This window comes from Rhinolophus sinicus, linkage group LG03 (genome assembly GCF_036562045.2).
Source record: "Rhinolophus sinicus isolate RSC01 linkage group LG03, ASM3656204v1, whole genome shotgun sequence".
Taxonomy (NCBI): domain Eukaryota; kingdom Metazoa; phylum Chordata; class Mammalia; order Chiroptera; family Rhinolophidae; genus Rhinolophus; species Rhinolophus sinicus.
The window spans coordinates 8220519-8242411 of record NC_133753.1 but is presented as its reverse complement, the minus strand read 5'-3'; the positions used below and the strand labels follow the sequence as shown (position 1 = coordinate 8242411).

General features: G+C 52.8%; 1 protein-coding gene across 3 annotated transcripts in view; it reads right to left on the bottom strand.

Moving 5' to 3' along the window:
* Positions 1-21893, bottom strand: part of SYNE3 (spectrin repeat containing nuclear envelope family member 3) — an 88441-nt gene that overhangs the window by 39528 nt on the left and 27020 nt on the right. For 2 of the 3 annotated variants that reach the window (XM_019746262.2, XM_074326976.1), the window contains exons 2-4: positions 12179-12336; positions 4231-4403; positions 2610-2919 (exon numbers count right to left, since the gene is read on the bottom strand). In XM_019746262.2, the coding sequence (XP_019601821.2) occupies positions 2610-2919; positions 4231-4403; positions 12179-12322 (627 nt within the window). In that variant the 5' untranslated portion in view covers positions 12323-12336. Of the gene's footprint in view, positions 1-2609; positions 2920-4230; positions 4404-12178; positions 12337-15460; positions 15578-21893 lie in introns of those variants that run through there. The other variant, XM_074326975.1, reaches the window with a different exon arrangement.

Below are 21893 nucleotides of genomic sequence, written 5' to 3'. Positions count from 1 at the left end.
GTTGCTCACTCTCCCCTGACGGGCACAGGTGCAGTGACTACCCCAGGACCTGAGGCACGAGTGAAGGTAGAGTCCTGTAGAGCTTCTAGCTCTTTCTACTGGGCCAGTCATGTCTGATACCTGGATTTTGTGTTTTTTTTTTAAAGTAAAAAAATGGGCCCAGTCACACCTTCTCTATCCTACACCTAAGAAGACATGAAGAGACAGAAAAGATAGCAGCTGCCAATAAAAGTTGTGATTTCTTTGATTTTTTTGGATCCAGTGAAGGGAGAGTCCCCTGGGTGACCATGAAACTCTCTGGGATGATCATTTTTGCATCTGGGCCAGAATTGGTGCTCACCCGGTACCCCCGACATGCCCCCTACACACACACACACGCACACTCGCACACACCCAACTACTTTCTGTTTCCTCTCCTCCACTTGCTGCATGAAAGATTCTCCACTGATTGTCGCCTGAGTCCTGTAAAGTCATAACAAGGAGGCCATGGAGCAGACACCTTCCCTACCTGGGCCCGAGGGACACACCTGGACAGAGAATTGCTATTAAGCTTGCCTTTGCCACTCAGGGCTTGGTGAGGGCCAACTGGCTACGCCTTCCAGAGCCAAACTCCATCCCCACCTTCCCCGTCCATTCACCAGACCCTCCTGTCACTCCCCCTGCCTTTGTGTGCCTTCAAGCTACAAGGGCAGGTTCTCATTCATTCAATCAGCAGCTCTGAGCACCTGCTGTATATTAAAACCATTGTTGTTGCTGCTATTTATTCCCACTGCTACTGGGAGTACAGGTGTCCTCTGTGTTGGGAAAATGCTTGCCAGTTTTCAAAGAGCTGCAGGTGAGCTCATTCCGTCTTCACACTCCGGTTACAGGTAGGGCGAGCTGCCCCAAGGCCACACCCTGGCTTGAACCCAAGTCCCTTTCCGAGCGGACAGGGGCCAGAGTCCTGTGCCTGCTGGTGGGTTCCGAGACCTCTGTTTATTACAGAACTATTTCCCTTAACTTGTAAACATGAAGGACCCAGGAGACTTCCCGTTCCAGCATACGGGAGACTAGGCAACCTGACTCCTCTCCCATTATAGGCGGCCAGAAATGCTGGATAAAATATCACGAGCATTGTTTAAATGCACACACCACGGTGAGCCTTCGCATGCACCAGAAGCAAAGATGTTACAGAAACCAGACTGCTAAACTCACAGGTGTGCATGACGTTTTCTTCTCAGATGGAGGAGGAGGTAAGACTATGGGCCCAGAGGGGTCAAGGACAACTGCAAAAAGGCAGGACCCTCAAGGGGCTGTCCCCTCAGTCAAAGGATGAACTAAAAAAAAAATCTCCCCATCAGCACAATACAAGAGGAAGTTTGTGTTTCAGCCTGGGCTCTGGCTAAAACCAAATGAAAAAAAGTCGCCTTTCAGAGTGTGGAGCCAGGGGCCTCTTGTATAATTTGGCTTGGGGTTCAAGTTTAGAGTACCCACTTGATTCAGGAACCCCCAAGCCAATACAGTGACATAAAAATAGGAATCGTGAGGGTGAATTCCCAGAGGAGCCTGGCTGAAGCAAACACAAGCTACTGTGAGGGCCAGGCCCAGCCACGGGGCTCTGCAGACAAAGCCCTGCTTCAGGGGAGCTCACAGCTCAGAATTACGAAGCCCCCAAGGAAATGATCCACTAGGTCAGGAGGCCCAACCAGTGTCAGCCGTAGGCTCTGGAACTTCAGTTACTTGAACAATCTGATGAAGATTGTAAAACATTACATGTATGCTTAGAACTATTACAGATATAATCCATGCCTGGAAGGTGTGCAAAATGTAAGGGGAAAAAAGATACAATAAAAAAAAGAATGGCCGACGTAAAAAAGAACCAAAAATAATTTCTTTAAAAAATAATTGAACTTACTAATTCAAGGGACTGTTTAAAAATCAAGGCAAGAATGAGGTGAGGGAATGGGGACAAAGGATGAGCACGGGGATGGGTGAAGGGCACGCGAGAGCAGAGGAGGAGAAGCTACAGGGCCGGAGGAGGGGGAGAAGGAGAGAGCAGGGTGGAAGGGAGCCAGCTGCAAGTGAACCCGAGTCCATCAGTTAGTCGGTCAACACACACGTACTAAACGCCGCATGTGTACCAAGCACTGAGAGACACTGGCTGAACGGAGGGAGATACGGCTGGACAGGTGGGTGAACGGTGGAGGGGTGTGTGGAGGGGTAGATGGAAGATTGGTGGGTAGGTAGTTAGGTGATGGGTGCATGGGTGGATGGACAGGTGGGTGACAGGTAGGTGGGTGCAGGGGTAGACAGTGGGTGGGTAGTTGATAGTAAAGAGATAAATGAGTGAATGGATGGGTGAAGAGGTGGGTGGGTTGATAGTAGGCAGATGAGTAGATAGATCAACGGGTGGGTGATTAAGTGACTGTCTGCATGAACGGGCAGTTGTTAGGCTGGTGGGGAGGTAGATGGTGAGTGGAGAGGAGGGTGGATAGATGGATGGATGGTGGTGTGTGGGTGGAGAGTAGATGGATGGATAGATGGTTCATTAGCACACGGGTGGCCGATGAGCAGATAGGGGGGATCGATGGAGGCACAGAGGGAGACACAGCCCATCCCGCCTCACCCACCTGGGCTTTGGCCTTCACAGCATCGTAGTCGGCCCTCATCTTCTTCTGGGCCTCTTCGTCCACGCTGGGGTCCCCAATCCTGTTGAACAGGGAGGCTGCCTCCTCCAGCAGTCGGTCCAGGAGCACGGCCTGGCTGTCCGCATTGTGCAGCAGCACCTGGGCATGGCTCAGCTGCCACTGCTTCTCCTTCAGGCCCAGCTGCAGCTCCACGGGGCACTCCAGCACCACCGTCATCTTCTGGAACCAGCGGTAGAACTCGTCTCGGGCCAGGAGGTATTCACTCCAGTGCAGCCACACCCACTCGATGCGGCTGTGGGCGGAGACCATCAGGCAGTGAACCTCCTGGGCAGGGAGGCTGGGCCACTGCCCACTCCCCAGAGCCAGGGGGTTGTGGGAGGGGGCTGCAATGACACCCTCGCTGGGCCTCCGCGTCATCTGGGCAGCTTGTTGACACGCCAGATTCGGGGCCCTATCTCGGTCCTACTGGACAAGAGCCTCCATCTGGTAAATAAGCCCCATGGGGGAGGCTAAGGATCAGGGGCTCAGATTCTAGACCTGATCTGACATCATCAGCCTTGCAAATGCAGCTTATCGAGCCTTAGCCACCAGCACCCCAAATATGAGCCCTCAACTTCCACTGTCCGTGCACAGAAGCCCAGTCATTTCTCTCTGGTGTCAGGACTCACCACACAGACCCCTCAGGCGCTTACCACCTGCGTGCCCACTGACAGTCACAAGAAGATGCCACGCAGAGTGTGTCTAACAATTTGCAGAATAGAAGAGTATCTGTGTGCTTGTCACCCCTCAGTGGGGACAGAAGGCTGAGGGCCAGTGTGTGCATTTCAGGGGTGCCATAAACTCACTCACTGCATAACCCTGCCTCCTCATCGCCTCAGTTTCCCCATCTGTAACATGATGATGGGCTTGTGTCCAGTGAACATCAAGCCTCTTTCGACTTCCAAGTAGAAGGGTTTGAAAAGCAGAAAGCACTGTGCAAAGTCCCCTCACTCCACTCAACATGCTGGTTTTATCAAGATGGAGAGGATGCTGGCAGCTCCTGTTTACGGAGGGCCTACTGTGTGCCAAGTACTGTGCTTTGCTCCTGACATTTGCTATCCCTTCCTTCTGTCCTCCTCACAACCTTCAAGGAACATTTGAGTCTACCCATTGTCTAGATGAGCAGACTGAGGCCCAGAGAGGTCAAGTAACTTTCCCAAGGCCACATGGCAAGTAGCCAATAGAGCCAGAGGCAATCCCAGGTCTTTCCAACACCCCTCCCAATCCTCCCTAGCTCCCTGATACAGGCAGAGAATCTGGCCTAAAGGTAACAGGCCTCCATATTCCAGGGCCTTTCTCCCATTCTGCTGGAGGATGCATCCTTGGCAAGTCTACCAAGAATTAATTGTTGGCAAAACAAGATGGGCTCCCACAGTCAACTACCATCATTAAACCTGATTAGGATTAAAAAGAGGCAGGCAGGGCTGGCCAAAATCCCAAGAAGACATCCTGTTCCCAGGAATCCCAGCACTGGAGAAGAGGCTCCAGGCCAGTGTGGTGGTGGGCAAGCAGGGTCAGCAGCCAACTACAGACAAAGCCCTGGCAAGGTCCCCAGCGGCCCTACCTGTGACAGTGAGTCATGTAGGTGACTGTCTCCTCCCATAGGGCCTTGATGTCCCTCAGCCGGGCCAGGATCTCGGGCTTCTGGTCCTCATGGCAGCAGGCCAGGAGCACTTCAGCCGCCCGGAGCACCAGGTCCACCTTCACACGTCCCTCTGGCTCCAGCTGGCATATTTTCTGTGTGGACACAAAAGCCAGTTTCCAGGGGTTAGACAGAATGCAAACAGGCAGAGCCACAGACAGTGGCATGATGGAAAGAGCCAGGACTTTAAGCCCAGAGATGCTAGGGTTCAAATAGCGCCCCCTGCACCCTTTTCCTGTGACCTTGGCAGCCTGCTAATGGCTCTGAGGCCGGGAGCAAGGAGCTATGGATTAGCACAGAAGGATGGGAGCTGTCTGATGATACGAGCTCCCTCCCTTCTCCACTTAGCCTGTTTCTGGCTGGGTGAACTCAAGTTTCAATATATCCCTGGACTTGGTTTTATCATCTGTGAAATGGGGGTGTTAACAGTACTTAGCTCGCAGATTATTTTTTCAGAATTAAATGAGAAAGCACACATAGAGTGCATGTCACGGTGTGGGGCCTGCTTCTCAGGTCTATGCAGGGAGCGAGTTTGAACCAGGGCCCAGCTGAGGCCCCAGAATTCCCTCTGAGTTTGCAGTTTGCACCAAGGCCTCGCCCCCTCATCTACTCCCACCAGTGATGGAGCAGGAACACTAAGGCAGGCCGGTTCCTGGGGGACATCTGGCTCCAATGAGGGGGACTGGTCCAGGTTGCCCCACAGCCTTGACAAACTCCCTTAGAACCACAGGGCTCTCCAAGACCCTCCCCACTCACCTGGACTCAGGGGCAGACCTACATCGGGGGGACCTCCTCCCTCCCAGTCTCCCCGGGCTCCGGCCCCATTTTCTCTCATAGGTATTTCCCTAATAGACGTCTTGCACATTTAATCTCATTTTATAATTGGCTTCTTGGAGGACAAGACTAGTACACAACGTCTAACAAATAGCAGGTCTCTGATTAACATTGGCTATTGTCAATATTAACTGTGATTATTCCAGTTCTTTGGCAACTGAAGTCAGTCTCTGTAGTAAAAACATGACTGGATTTCAAGCCCAGGGCTCCTCCCTGCTACCTGTCGTGGTATTTAAATTCTCCAGGCCTAGGAAATAGGGAAGATAACAGTTATGCCCCCAGGGTTATAGTGAGCATTGTGAAATACAGAGAGGGTCATCAGACTGTCACCTGGCCCACACTACACCCAAGCACTAACGGTTCACAGTTACCATTGTTTACTTAGCATCTGATCTGTATTTACTGACAGCACAGTGTTTGCCTAAAGCTCAAGCTCCCTCCTCAGCTTGTGCGTGGGGAAGGGCAGGGTACCGGGAGGTTGAGGGGCTGGCAATCAGTTTCATAGACTGAAGTCCCAGTGGGCTGGCTGTTTCTGACCCTTCCCTGTGGGTGGGGGAGGGGCCCTGCCATGTCAAAAAACGGTCCCACTGATAGCTGTGTGACTCTGAGCAGGTCATTTCACCACTCTGGGCCTTCCTATCTTACCCTGAGATGGTGATAACAATCTTTGCTTTCTCTACCTCATAGGGTCATGATATTAATTTTTATAAATACTATTAATTAAAACATCAACATAAGTTATTGTCACTTATAAACTGTCTTGCAATTATGTAGACTCTCCCCCAACAAATGCAAATGGGCAACGGCCCCAAGCCTTTTTGTCACTTCATGTGGGGATGGTTAATGGTGACAACCACAGATTACAATGGTACAAAGGGACTTCCCCTCTTACTCGGCTTATTAAAGAGTGAAACTGAACAAGCTCCTCCCACAGACTCTCTGTGTACGTGAGGGGGTGGGGGGAACAGGCAGAGTGAAGAGCGGGGAGATTCCCCTAGACAGGAGAAGAGGTTTTGTTTGGATTTCGGAGCCAGACCCAGCAGCGGGATGTGGCAGGGCCCCCAAGGGTCACAGCTGCAGCATGGACCCCAAGTCCCCCTCAGCAGCCAGTATCCAGCAGCAATGTGAACAACGAAAGTACCATAGTGACTTTCGTGACTACAGACTACAGAGCTGAGGGCAATGGAATGCTCTGGACCGAGACAGGTGACCCACCCCCTGCCCAGAACATTTCACACCACTCAGGAGCAGAGAGCACCTTTCCTGCTGCCCACTTTGAGCTTGGGCAGAGTCCAGCTCTAGAAGCCAAGGGAGCCAACAGCTTCCACAAAGTTCGATCTCAAAGCCTGGTGTCCCAGTTGTGTGACCTCCTCCAGGCTTCTGGACTTGGTCTCCTGATTCCTGGTCAGGGAGGCACAGACTGGATGGACTAAGAGACATGAGAGACCTGAGACCACTGGCCTTGGCAGGAGAGTGAGTGTTGCCAATGAGAGAAGAGCTGGCCAGGCCCGCAGGCAGGCAGAACCCCTGGCCAGAAGCAGGAGCATGTGCAGCAATGCCAGCCAGTGAGAGGTCTGCTGTGGACCTGGGCCCAGGGTGCTAGAGGCTGCGGCGGGGCTGGCAGTCAACGTTTGAGAAGCAGATTCCACCCTTCCTCGCTGCTCTGAGGGCTGCGCCCTTTGGCTGGTGTGAGGCTCTTTTATAGCCTGTCACCTGCCAGGACGCATGCCAGGAGTGCTTGCCAAGGGACACTAGCCAGCTGGGAGGGTACTTGAACTGCAGCTACAACAGGATTCTGACGTGAAGGAGCCAGGAAGGCCAACCATCAGGTGGGGCTGGATGGAGGGAGAACCTCAGGGGGAGGAAGCAGGAAACTCAGGGGGAAGAAGAAGCAGAAGGCCAGGAAAGCCGGAGGAATGGGGTTAGTCAGGGCGTTCCCTCACTAACTAGTGGAGACCAGGGGGGCACTGTGCTGAGTACTATGCTAGGTACTATGCTGAGTACTGTGCTGGGTACTATGCTAGGTACTATGCTGAGTACAGTTCTGGGCATTGTGCTAGGTACTATGTTGGGTACTATGCTGGGTATAATTCTGGGCACAGTGCTGGGTACTATGCTAGGTACTGTTCTGGGCCCTGGAGTCCAGGAAGAACAAACATGGCCCAGTGCTTGCAGGCTATGGTGGGGTCTGCAGACAAGAGTACAGATGACTGTAAAAGACCCATGAGACCACAAAGAATTATTGGAGCTCCAGGAGGGATGTGGGGAAATCTAAGAAGGCTTCACGAGTAGGGGGCACTGACTCCAAGCCTTAGTGATGTGAAGACATTTGAAAGGGGGGCTCGAGCAAAGGAGAATCACAGTGTGTTTAGGAACAGTACACCCAGCTTTTGGAAACCAGGCCCCAGAAAACGCTAGCATGCCCCTGACCAGAGGGGCCTGGAAGCTAGTTTGGAGGCAGCCTAGCTGAGGCCAGGCTCTAAGTACAGGAGGCTGGGAACAGGAGGCTGCAGAGACAGGACACTAGGACCCAGGAGACCAGCGCCAGAGGCTCGGGCATGGGCAGGCACAGCTGGCATGCCTGTATCCCTGTATATCCAAACCACAAGAAACAACCTCCTCCCCTGGGCTGGCTCTGCCAGCATGTGTGCCCTGCGCTGTGCCAAGCACACCAATAAATTCTTTGCCTCAATTCTCCCTCCTTCCCTCCCTCCCTCCTGCAAGGTGGCAACCTTCACCTCCCCCCAGAGCAAGCTGAAGCTATGGGAGATTGGGAAACTCCCAAGTTGTTACAACCATAACAGGGATTCGAACCCAGGCCTATGGCCCCAGACCCAAGCTCTCATCCTCTGTGAGTGCTGCTTCCCAGGAGCACACTCTCTCCAGTGTCCCTTCACAGGTGACTTCCACCTCCGAGGGTCCTTGAGCCTCGACATACAAGGGGCGAGGGGCTTCTTCCCCCATTTTACCGTGGGACCCGCTCCCGGCCACAGAGCTATGAAGCATCAATGCTGGCTCAGAACTCACATTCTGGTCACTCTAGCAAACAGGCACTCGGGACACGTCTCTGAGCTGGTGGAAGGACCACAAGGGAGACCCCAGACCCTAGGGGGAGGTCCCCCGACTGGGAAGGTGGAGAGGCTTTAGCTGCTCCCTTTTACCAGATGGGAGAAGTGAAATGTTTTCTCATTGCAAAGTTGGTTTTGAAATGTCAAAGCACGTAGAAAATGAGCGGCCTGAGCCCCGTGGGAGAGCACAGTGGTGGGGCAGCCAGGACACGGCTCCCCTCTCTGAGGTTCCAGGTCCAGTTCCTGGGGGCTCACCTGATGGCAGCGCTCCCTGGGTTTCCAGGGCCCGCTTACCCTGGCCTCGCCAACAGCTCTTCTTAAGGACCCCCCTTGCCTTGCTTAAGCCAGACCCACCAACAGGAGTAAGGACCCGCCAGCAAAGGGTGCAAGGTCCAAAGGGATTAGTGCCCTAAGACAGAGAGTACACATGCGGGACAGTGGTTTTCCCAGACAGAGAACAACATGAGCTGGGGCTGGGGTGGGTGGTGGGGGTCAGGAGAGACTCCTGGGCAAGGGAGCGCTTCATTTCTCAGGAACACTCAGACCCAAACGAAAGGGCATTCCAAGGAGAGGCAACAGCATGGGAAGGGCTTAGTGACAGGAAACCGAGGTTTTCTGCCAACAGGAGGAAGTGTGTGCCTGGGCGGTGGGGGTGAGCCTGGAAAACGGCTGTGTGGATGGATAGTGGAGGACTTTTGATGCCAAATGAAGTTTGGTATTTCTTTGGTGAGGCCATGGAAGGTTTTAGAGGAAAATAAGACCATGAGACCCATATTAGGGTTGTTCCTCACACATGCTTGCGTGGCCACCTGGGCTGTGGGCATACCTGTCCCCTATTACGCCATGAACCCGAGAGCAGGCTGTGTCTCACCCGCCTCCATGGCCCAGGACCCCACACGAGGATGGCCAGGGAGGCTCTGAACTCAGCTCAGAATTCAATTCAAATTGTCCTGATTCTTTGAATTTTGGCCAGCTATGTTTAGGAATCCATTTCAGTATTGAAAAGTGGGGACTATAAAACCACGTTCACACAGCTTTTGTGAAATGAAACATGAAAGCATCCTGCAGCCTTGAGCACATGATGAGTGTTGAATGCATGTCAGTTTCCCTCTTCCGGTGACCTGGGCGGAGTTATCACTCGACAAATGCCCACTGGTGACAAAACAATGACAAAGACCAAGTGTGACGAGGCGGGAAGGGACTTTGGGCTGCCAACTGCTCTCTCCCCTCTAGGCCTGTCCTGTCCAGTCCATCCGCACCTTCCAAATGTCCAGTCCCACATCTGCTGTTACAGAGAAGGGGTCCAAGCTCCACGGCTCGGTGTCCCAGCCTGTCGCCCTCCGACCCCTGCCCGCCTCTCTGGTCTTGTCCCCTGCTTCTGCCTGACAGCTGGTGCTGCCCTAACACCAACCCTGTTGGGGCGCCCAGCATGTGCCCCAAGCAGTTCCCACCTCTGCTGTCTTTCTTACACCGTCCCTCTGCCCGGAGCCGCCTCCTCCCACCCTCACCCCTGCGTCCCCCTACCTGGCTAACTCCTCTTCATTTAAGCCTCAGCAGCAAAGTCACTTGTCCCCAGAGGCCTCTCTTGACCCCCTAGGACTAGACTGGGGGATGTGACCTCCTTGGGCTCCTCTACGTCCTGGGTTCCCCACTCACTTCATTATCCAATAGGGAAGCCTCTGACCAGATCACTCAAGAGCGGTCACCTCCTCTTTCCCGCTGTGATGGCCACTTGGGCAGGGCTCTAACCAGCACACCAGGTGTTGTTCACAGTTGTTATAAAAGGCCGAGCAGGGATGCGGTGACCTTCCGTGCTGGGCGATGTAGGCCTCTCTGCACCTACCGTGGAGGAGCAGGGCTGTATGTGATTGTGTGGCAGGGGGCTGGGCGGGAGCAACCTGAGAGCAGGCACCAGGGCCCGACCACCTGGGGGTCCTGAGGCCCTGGTTCAAGGCCTGGCACAGGGGAGGCTGGTGGGAACCTGACTCAGAGTGGAGGGTTTCAGGTCCATCAGGGTCGAGCCAATGAAAGACTGAGAAGGATGATTCTAAGGGCAAGTGGGGAGGTAGGAAACACCCAAAACACTGGCGGTGGATTGGGGAAGGGATGAAGGGAGGGGACTAGAAAGGGTGTCACTGTCACTGCCAACTCAGGTCACTTACATCCAGCTTTACAGGTTGCACAGGGCTTTCTCCTATACTAACATTCATTCAGCAACAATGCGAACCATTACTGAGTGCCCAGTGTCCCTGGCCCTCCTCATGTCAACATTCTGTAATAATCAGCATCACCCCATTCTAGGAGGGGAGTAAACTGAGGCCCAGCAGAGTCAGGTGACTTGCAGGGAGTCACACAACCAGAGCTGGGATTTGAACCTAGGACATCCGGACTCCAAAGCCTGGTCTCTCTCCAGTCCAGTGAGCTGTTCAATTAAACTGAATGTCTGAGAAAGCAGACACCCACCACTCCCTGACCCTGCCCAGGCAGAGTGTCTCCTGGGAAGCACACGACCTTGTAGAAAAGCAGAAAGCTCATAAGATGAGGAGTCAAAGACCTCAGTTCTAGGAGGGAATGGCCACCCTGAGACCTTTCAACTTAGACAAGCCGCATGACCCCTCCAAGACTCAGTTTCCCCAATTGTTAAATGCACACAATGGCTTCCACCTCATAATGTTTTGATGAAGCTTAAACCATGGACCATGAAAGGGTGATGCAAATTCTTAATTTTGAATGTCCACTTCCAAAAAGAACATTGCATATTTTCAATAAAATGCACAAAATCAGTAAGACAGCACACAAAAAAAACACGGAACAGGGTGTAGGGTCACCTTCTATCCTTGCCGGGGATCAGCTTGTGCAGGAGAAGGTAAGCCTCCCTTTAAAGCAACCATAGTTAGGTGACAAATTAGAATTGTGGAATAGCCCAATGGACGTGACCTAAGAGATGTGTACTGTGTTTCCCCGAAAATAAGACCTAGCCGGACAATCAGCTCTAGTCCATCTTGTGGAGTGAAAATTAATATAAGACCCGGTTTTATTTTACTATAATATAATAATAGTAATATATTATATTATAGTCTATAATATAATATAATATAATACCAGGTATAATATAATATAATATGATATAATGATATAATAATATAATAACAGGTCTTATATTAATTTTTGGTCCAAAAGACACATTAGAGCTGATTATCCAGCTGGGTCTTATTTTCAGGGAAACACGGTATGTCAACTTTTGCTTACAGATGGGAAACTGAGGCCCAGAGAGGGACAGAGACTTGGTTGAAGTCACACAGCACTAGCATCACATGGAGAATATAACTCGGGTTTCTGACTTTTAGTCTAGTGCTCTTTCCCCTTGCCTCAGGCCTGGAGCAGATGCCCTCAGACGGGGGCACCATGATGCAGCACCAGGCACTGGGCACCAGCACTTCCGGTCAGTGTAGCTTCATGTGCACTGAGCCCTGCTTTGTGCCAGGTCGGGGGTAAAGCTGGACCCTGCCCTACAGAAGCCAAAGGGGTCACTCCTTACCGGACGTAATCCCCTGTCCATCCTCCTGAAGGCCAACCTGGGCCGACCCAGACCTGTCAGGGACCTGAGCCCCGGGAAAGCAAGGAAGGGGGGTGGGAAGCCAGGCCTGGGCCAGCTGGGCTGAGAACTCACCTGGCTACACAGTGCCCCTGCCAGAACAGAAGGGCCAGAGGGCAGGCTCTAGAACCTTACTATGAAAGGGTGGTCCAAGGGCCAGGAGCGATGGTGTCACCTGGAGTGTGTCAGAAATGCCACATCTGGGGACCAGCTCAACCTCCTGGATCAGAATCTGCACTTCAACCAAAATCCCCAGGAGATTCGAACACATCAGAGCCTGAGAAATAGGCCATTTCACAGTTGGGAAGCCTGAGGCCTGAGAGAGAGGCACGGCGAAGGCCACAGGGCTGTCCAGGCAGTGGTCTCTGCATACCTCGGTCTCCCGCAGCCTGGCCTCCAGGGCGGCGCGGGGCCCCTGGGTGTTGTCGTTGATCTGCAGGCGCTGCTGCACGGCCTTCATCCACGCCAGGGCGTCCTCCATGCTCCTGTCGAAGGCCTCCTGGGGCTGCTGAGTCATGGCACCTGCAGGGGCTGAAGGCAGGAGCACGTGAGATCAGGCAGATGGGCAAGAATGCAGGGGGCTGCGGAGAGGCCGTGGGCAGGCTGACGGGCGGCGAGGGCGAGAGCACTGACACTGGGGACAGGCCCACAGCCCACCAGCATCACCCCTCCTGGTGCTCTGACTTGGGCGACACAGCGAGGGGCGACAGCGTCTGTTCAAGTGCCAGAGGACTGGAAACAGGCAAGGAAGGGGACAGATCTGGTCTCTCCTGTGGCAGAGCAGGGCGAGCGGGCCAGGGCCAGGGTGGTGAAGATTCTCCTTGGCTTCTCAGCTTCCTTGCTCCCCTTTCACCCCACCTTGGGACCCAGGGGCACCTCCCTTCTGTCTCTTTGGGTTGAAGCCCCCAGTAAAGAGGACCCTACAACACATACAGTCTGAGATGGCGGCGACAGGTAATGCGTCTTGATCTGAATGAATCAAAAGCCTCAACCTAAGAAACAAAATTGTTGGCACCAGCCCCTGAAACTCGCCTGAAATTAACATCCCACGTTGGGGACAGCCACGTGCGCCAGGTGTCTTGTCACTACTGCTCCACCAGCTAGGGTCCACGACAGATACTGCTTCCACTGAGTCACGCACCACCCACTCCTGGCAGCCACAGATCACCCGCTGTCTCAGCACTTGAGATGAGACTCATTTGTATGCCTGCCTCAGGCGATGCCTGCCTGCTGACATAGGCTCCCAGCGGAGCCAAGCCCTCTGCTGCACTGCCCACTGCTCCTTCACCCTTACCTTCCAGCTGTGGATGCAAAGTCTCGGCTTTTCTCATGTAACTTCCTCAATGTCCCATTAAGCTCAGGCAAAACCCTTCTGTATGCCAGTTCTTGCTGTCTGCTTATGGCAACTCTAACCTACTTTGGATTAAAGTTATTTATATCTGCATCTTCTGTGAAGGATTGTGTCTAGCTTATCCTCCAATCTCCCTTAATGCCTTGTACAGAGTACGCCGTTCGCAAATTTTATTGAAATAGCCCAGAATTGGTATAAAGTTCAATACATCCCAAACCGACAACAGAGTTAGCTAAAATGGCAAAACAAAACAAAACTAGAAACAACCCAAATACCTAATAATAGGGAGTTATTTAAGTAACGCACGGCACACTTACACTTCAGAATATTATGCAGCCAACAAAAAGTATGCTTCCAATGAATTTGTGAGGGAGAATTCTTCAGATATAAAAATGACAAAAAACGAGACAGTTGTATATTTAGTAGTCATAAGTCCACAACTAATAAAAGCAAAGCAAAACAACCACAAAAACCTGGGCTCGTAGAAAAAGGTTGGGAAGTCTTGCCATTACAGTGTCCATGTAAGCGAGTTGGAGTGAGGGGCTGTGGGCAGAATGATGAATGCCACATCCCATGTGACCTCAGGCATGGTGGCCTGGGAGGCCACTTGGTTAAGAATGATTGTCCGTGGCTGGTGGAACCACGGCTGGAGGTTTTTCTGTTTCCTTATTTTTCTTCTTATGTATTTTGTGAATTTTCCAGAAAGGAAAATAATTACTTTAAAAAAAAGACAAGGGACGACTGGTTGGCTCAGTTGGTTAGAGTGCAGTACTCATAACACCAAGGTCGCCAGTTCGATTTCCACATGGGCCAGTGAGCTGCACCCTCCACAACTAGATTGAAAATGACTTGACTTGGAGCTGATGGGTCCTGGAGAAACACACTGTTCCCCAAAATAAAAATTTTAAAAAACAAAAAACACTTTCTTAACATTGGCTGAATTGTTTGTTGGCCCTCTCTTCTCAATCACCCATTGCTTATTCCACAAGGGTCTACTGGGAATCTGGGCATCCTCCCCAGGCCTGCACTGGGCAAGTTCTGCCATCAGACTGCACAAGACAGGCCATCAGCCCCGCGTGGAAGAACACCGGCAGTGAGCGGGAGAAGCTGACCCAGAGTGGGCTTCACTCTGGGCTCTGGGCTCTGAGCCCTGGGCCCACGGGCCGTTCAGAGCTCAGTCTCCAAACTGTTGTTTTCCTTTCAGAACTATTTTGATTTTTTCTAATTATTTAACATGTTCCCCACAGCCACTCCCAGTCTTTGAATGCTTCGTTTGAAAAGCACATTAGAATGTGCAGGCGTTTAAATTGGTTCATTGTGGCTTTAATCTCTTGTCTAGTGTGTGACTTGATTGGCTTCCAAAAGCTCAGCTTTTATTTTTATAAAGCAAGAAGCGAAACTAGGCTCCCAGAGTTTCAGATGACACAAAGGGGGGGCGCTCTAATTACCAAAAGGCAGCTCGGTTTTGGACAATCCTGGCAGTTGGAAATATCCAGGGCCTGTGAGGTAGGTGCCTTGGAGACCTCGAGGTACATCAGATGGAGCACATGGGGTTCATGGGGAAGCAGGGCTTGGGGGTCCTCAGACCCACAGCTCAGCCTCAGCTGAGGGACCTAACTAATCGCGTGGTCTTGGAAGGATGCAGGCAGAATTCAAGAGACCAGGGCCTCTTGTCCTGTTCTGCCAAAACATTTCCTTCCTATTCAACAAAACACACAGGACGTAGGCACACACTCTTAGCCAGGCCTGATGTGAGGAGCACACAGGCAGTGCGCAGGCACCCCCCTGCCTGAAAAGGCTCCCAGGGGGGGAAATACACCTTGAATATGAGTGTGGATGAGCTACAAGCCGAGGGCAGGGGTCTGAGCTGAGTGGAATGGGACCCCTTCTCAGAATAAAGACTTGAACTGTCTAGAATAAAATGCAAAGAATTACAGAGGACACCAACCATATTACAACAGTTATCAAAATACTGAAAACTGAATTCATCACACACACACACGCACACACACACACTTCTTTAGGAACACATTAAAGCACAAGATCTAAGAAGGGGTCTAATAATATCGTAAGTTTGAAACAGCGATGGGCGTAATTGGCATGTCAAGATATCTACGTCTGCAGTGCAACATAAAAATAAGGGACACAGCACTGCTAGCGAGGGCTTGGTTTTGGTTTTGTCTCGTGCAGAATGGAAGGAATTGCTAGCAGCTAAAGGTGAGGAGCAGTAAGGATGTAGTTAGTTTCCTGTCCAAGTTCATGGGCCCCTAAATTTTATCTGTAGTTCTCTGTCAGTCCACTCACCGAGGAAGAATCAAGCTCTACGCCTCCTAACAGCCAGTGGAAAGGAGCCGTTTCATTATCCACCTTTAAAAGCTGGAGTTAAAACCAAATGAGCAGCTCATGAAACATCCATCTACAGTTGATTTAAGGCCCAGGAAGGCGGGCCTCCCAAGCGTTCCTCCCTGAAACTCACCAGGGCGCCTCATACACTTCCCTTTGCGGGAACCCTGGGTGGAGGTGGAGGCCTGAGGGAGACAGATGATCACGGCCAGGTGAGCCAGGCAGTGCCAGACCCTCCCTCAAAGGGAGGACAGCCAGCACCTTCTCTGATGAAAGGAGCTTGGTCTTCAATGAAGTCAAATCAGCTTCTGGCCCTGTTCCCAGCCCTCCTCCAGGCGGCAGCCAGGCGGGGCTTTCTAAAAGACCGATCCAGCTGGCCACTGCCCTACTTAAAAGATCTGTTGCAGCACGGCCAGCCGACTGGCCCCCAGCCCCCAGTGTGACCCTGTTTCCAGCCTGGCTTCTCCTTGTGCCCTTCACAACCAAGCCCACAGCACACGTGCAGTTCTTGGCATGTAGCCTCCTCGCTGGCATAGCCAAGACCATGCATGACCTCTGTCCCCTCTTCAAACTCATGCTCCATCCAACGAGGACCCCCAGAGCACCTGTGATCACCGAGCACACTTTTCTGTGCCCTGAGGACGTGTCTCCTCTCTTGCCTGGGAGCAGGGCGGTCGGTGCCTTCCTCCCTCGGCACCCAGGGCTCTCGAGCCAAGTAATCGGCCCTTCATTAATGTTGACGAAAGAGACAAAGGAGCAAAGGAAACAATGCACAGTACTGGGCTGAGCAGGACAGACGACCTTGCAAAAGGAGACAGGGAAAGTTTGGAGTCCGTGTTTTACGCTGAGCAAGTGCCTTTGCCTTTCTGGGCCTCAGTTTCCCCACCTGTACACTGTAAGTGTTGAGCAGAGGGTCTCTGAGAATCTCCAAGGTTATGGGTTGAGAGGGTCCATATTTCCCAGGACCTGTGAGCCAGGCCAAGGCCGGCCCTGAGCTGGGCCTGGGAACTTACCTCCAACCTCAGCCTGTCAGCCTGGTCTTGGCTCTGGGCCCCTTGTCTCCCCAGAGAGCCCCTCCTCAGCCAGCTCAGAGCACCACTTCCAGCATCATGGCCCCCTCTACCGAGGTGTCTTCCAGGGGAGATGGCCCAGGGAAACTTTTATATCAGTGGGAGCTGGGGGGGACGGGCATACGTTTTTTGTAAAGACGCAGATAATAAATATATTTAGATATTGCAGGCCACTTACAGTCTGTTGTGTATTCTTCCTTGAGCTTACAACCCTTTACAGATGTAAGAACCATTCTCTATTCACTGGCTGTACCAAAACAGACTGCTAGCTGAATATGGCCTATGGGCTAGTTTGCTACCCCAGCTTCCTAGACAGTCTCCAGCCAGCAGCTGCAGGAAGCCACAGCGGCCAGCAGGCAAAGCTAGCTGGCCGAGTGACCACAGGCATGTGTCCTGGGAAAGGGCCGGTGTTGAGGCCAGAAGACCTAGAATTGGTCCTGGTGTGGTCTTGGCCCCACCATTTACTAGCTGTGTACCCTCTGGTCAGTCACTGAACCTCTGGGTCTCTATCGCCTCATCTAGAAATTGGGTGTCATATTCTGCTCAGGCTTCTATAACAAAGTACCACAAACAGCAGCTGATAAACAGCAGAATTTACTTCTCACAGTCCTGGAGACTGAAGGTCTGAGATCAGGGTGTCCGCGTGGTCGGGTGAGAACCCTCTTCCAGGTCGCAGACTTTTCATTGTGGGAAGGGGCTAGGAAGCCCTGTGGGATCTCTTTTAGGAGGGCACCAATCCTATCCGTGAGGGCACCACCCTCATGACCTAACCACCTCCCACAGGCTCCGCCTCCTAACACCATCCGGGGTGGGGGTGGGGGGCTAAGATTCCAACATGTGAATTTTGAGCAGACCCCAACATTCAGACCCTAGCATGGGGATGACGCTTCTATTTGATGGATGAAACACACCTCCCACCCCGTGCCTGAAACACACTCCATAGTTGGAAACGGCTCCTTTTAGGAAACTGCATCCAGACTAAGGCATTTGTACATCTCAACCATCACCGAGTGCCGGGTGCTGAGAATGAGAGGAACCAGGTAGGGCTCTGATCATGTCTCATGAGGCGTCAACGGAAGCTCTGAAACAGGGGAGCAGTGGCCACAGTGCCACGGAGGAGGCACTGGGAACTGAGGGCAGAGGAGAAGTGCGTGGCACAGTGGGAGATGGTGAGGCTGGAGCATGGGAACGGGGGTGGGGGTGGGGTGGGGGCGGGGCAGCGGAGGAAACTGGGATGGGGGGCAAGGGCCAGATCAGAGCCTTAGGAGCTGTGTCCAGAAGGCTGGGCTGGTCCCTGGGGGCAACTGGGAGCCAGCAAGGGTTCCAGTGCGGGTGACAAGACTATTTCTGAAGTTCAGGCCGGTCACTCTGGCCAGGGTAGGTAGCGAGCACTCCCAAGGGGGTGGGCGGAGGCTGGGAGGTCAGTGCAGAGACAGGCAGCTGCAGAGACCAAGGACCACAAGGACAGGCGTGGGACGCAGCAGGGCCAGCACCGCTCTCTGGGAGGGAGGGGAGAATTCTCATCTTTGGCGAGTTTGTCCCTCTTGTACTGGTTGAATGGACATTGTAAAAAAAAAATGGAACTATGTATTTTCCAAACACTTTGGCAAAAAGAAAACAATGTGCTCAGGGGTTAAAAAAAAGCTGTTTCTATTTCTAAGTCCTTGAAGCAACCCTGGGTGGGACTACGGGTGGTAGGAACCTGGGGCTGCAGGTGTGTCTCTGGGCTGTCCCCGAGGAATCAGCCAGGGCTGGGCAAGAGGATGCAGCCCTTTCTGGTTCCGGCTGGCGTTGGTCTGATGATGAGACAGTTAGAAAGGAAAGAGCCTTGGTTTTCAGTGTTTGTGTGGTTATCACAAATGACAGGCGGAAGAGAAATGATTTTTTTTCCCTTGACAACAGACGAGTTTGGGTCAGGGCAGACAACGGAGCAGAGTCAAAACAGAGCATATGCTCAGATGAAACCGGGGTCAAAAGCCAGTGGCCTGTGAGAGTGACACATCCACAGGAGGCAGGCAAGACCCATGGGCATGGCTGGGGACACAGCTTCCCTGGGAATGGACTGTGAGGCTGTACTTTGGGGGAGCCTGAGAAGCTTCTAGAACCTGAGCTCCAAGCCTCAGTCATCACCTCAAAAGGGTGGAGCTTAATTAGAGTCACAGGGAAGGCTGAGGGTGAGCCGAGGAGGCAGAAATGTCATTAAAAGTGTGTGGTGGACAGAAAGGTGCTGGAAAACGTGACACAGACAAACAAAAAGCCAGCCAGGGATTAGAAGCTGCTAACGTTGCTGTGCTGACAGACAGCCCACATTGTGTGGGCACTTGTCTACGAGTCACCCCTTCAGTTCTGGGCACCCCTGGTCTGAGAGGTAGGTCATGGTCCCACAGGAGGCAGCTGAGAGAGGCAGTGGGGCCTCCTCTCGGGTGGAACAGGGGTGGGGGAGCCTCCACAGAGCCTCCTCTTCCCTCCAGGATGCCGTAGAGACTAACTGGCCCCCTGCTCAGAAACAGGTGCTCAGAGGGCAGGGCTGCCATCACCTTCTCCGATTGCAGACAAGAACACTGAGGCTGGACACAGAGCCCTCATGGTGGCACTCAGATTTGAACCTGGTTCTGTCGGTACCAAAGACTGTGTTTGTCTCACGGACCACACTGGCTCCAAAACCAAGTCCCACTCTGCTGCCCAATGGGGCGCTGGGCAGACGTGCCCCTGGGAGGACAGTGACTCTGTATCGATCAGGGTCCAACCTGGGTGAGTGAATCCACTGTGAGTCCAGCTGTGACCCAAATGGATCTGGCTACATGGAGGTGAAGGCTGAGAAGCTGCCAGGAGACAAAAGGGAACCCAGAGACCCGCCACTTTCCCCACTAGGCTGGAGGGACGTAGGGAGGAGGTGATAGTGTCAGACCCAGGCTGGGAGCCACTGGGCAGCAGGACCTGGGGTCCCAAAGGAGACGTAACCCCAGCCAGGACGGAGAGGCTGTTGGCTGTCAGAGAAACCTCTGCAGCCCGCAAGAACTGGGCCCGCTGTGACCCAGAGCAGAGCAGAGGACGGGAGGAATGGAGGTGACAGCACCGGAGCCAGGACGCACAGGCTGTCTGTCCATTTGGAGACTGCCAAGGGAACAGCTCCTTTTGCCCTGATTCTAGGTCCCCTGAGCAACTGGCCAAACTGCAATTTGGTCTCTGGGGAACCAGCCTTGCAGGAAAAACGACAGGGAACTGGCACCAACAGTCTCCTGACACTGATTGCCTGCCAGTTCAGCCTCAGTCCACGGATTGCCAGCGGGGGTTCAGAACCCTGTGTCCTGGGGGTCGGCTGGCAGGGACCCCTCTTCATCCCTACCCCCATCCTCTCCTTCCTGGGCCTGCAAAGCTGAGGCTATAAGGTGGAGGTCCCTACTGGCTGTGGTGCCACCAGTGAGGGGCAGTCACCACATAAGGGCCAGGTTGGAATAGCCCCCCGCCCCCCTCAATCCCTCTTACACATTTTCTGGCAATGTGCAAATGTTGTAATACTGCTTGCCATTCCGTGATCCAAAAGCTCCAAGAATCCTGCTTAGGACCTAACCAACTCCCATGAGGTAACACCCCTAAAACATGACACCAAACCCCTCCCAAGAAAGAAGGGCAAAGTTAGCCTCACAGAGTGGCTGTTATGTGGCTGGTATTATCAGTATCATTTTATGAAGATGAAAATTAGACTCAGCGAAGCCGAGAGCCTGCCAAAAGCGGTGTATCCAGGATTAAGCATAATAATTTAACAGCCAACATGTATCTGGCATTCCATACGTGCCTGACTCTATGATAAAGACTTAAAACTATTAACTTATTTATCCTGCACAGACCCAGTGAGACACTTATTGCTATCCCTACTTTATAGCTGAGAAAGCTGAGGACCAACAATATAAGAACAGTGCCCAGCGTCAGAGGTATGTTAATTAGCAGGGGCAGGACTTGAACTCAGGGCGATCTGAGTCCAGAGCCTTTGCTTTTAAACACCATGGTGCTACTGGGCTTCCATGTCCCTGCTTGTGCCCCCCAGAACCCAATGAGAACTGCTCATGCAGCGCCGGGAGCCTGGGGCAGCCAGCCCTCCATGGGTCATTTTCCATCCATGAGTATCTAAGTTCCAGGAAGACGACTCCAGGGCATAAATCTGGGCCTCAGCCTCAAGAATCTAGAGCTGGAGACAATAAACTGAGGCCCCAGCTGCCAGGTAGCCTCAGCCATGTGGTGCCTGGCCACCCCGGCCCTGTGCCAACCCCGCTCGCTGCCCACCGGCGTTTCGTTCTGGAACTCAGACGTGTTCATGGTTCAGACTCGAGGACACCACAGCTCCCGTGGCAGGCCCTGCAGGCCGTGACAGCCTGGTGTGCCTGCTCACCAACCTGGCCAGGGGCCCCCACCACACTGACCCAGAGCCCTGGCACGGAGCAGGCGCCCCATCCCGTGACTCGCTCAGCTTTCCCGTGACTCATTCCTGCCCTGCCACACACAGTTTCCACCCTTACTCGTTCCCATTGCTCTTATATTCGCAGATGGAATTTCAGGAACTGAGCGGGCAGCTGGTTTTAATCCCAATGCTTATTCCAAGTGGATTCTGGGAATGCTCGCTTTTGTTTGCTCACTGCAGACAATGCTCTGGAGAGGCCATCGCTCAGGGCTCCCCTAGAGTACAGGACGTTCCTGGCAATTCTCCCTTATGTGGCATTGGCAGAAGGGGATTCTCAGAGGAAAGCGTGTAAAAGGCAGGGAGGGACAGGAACTCGGAGCAGCATCTTTTTTAATCTTACAAAAAGCCTCCAAGATAGCTGAATCCAGAGGTGGCAACCACTGGGCTCCCGCCCATCTTAGAGGTAACCACAGGGACTGCCCAAAGCCACACACACTGCAGGGTGCCACAACCCACCCTCTGCCTACGACTTGTAAATGGTTAGACAAGAGACTCTGCTCAGTAACAGGGCTGAAAGGGCAATTTTACAATTCTACAGAAGGGACAGGCCTGAGACTATTTTCACGACAAATGCTCTGAGAGCAATTTTCAGTCAACTCTCCATCACTGATAAAACCTGTGAAAACGGCTGTTGTTGGCAGTGGAAACAGCTGTTCTCTGGCCCAGCTCCTTCCCCAGATACCTTGCCTATAAAACAGCATCTCCAGTCACTCTGAAATTAACCAACCCCAAGCTCTCCATCAAAAGGTAAAGTATGGAGGATGGGATTTCTATGTGGGAAACACTGACCTTGGCAATGCACAATCTAAGTGTCTGGGACGGGAGAGAAGGCACAGGAGCTAAGAGAAGGGGGGTGGGGGGGCAGGGA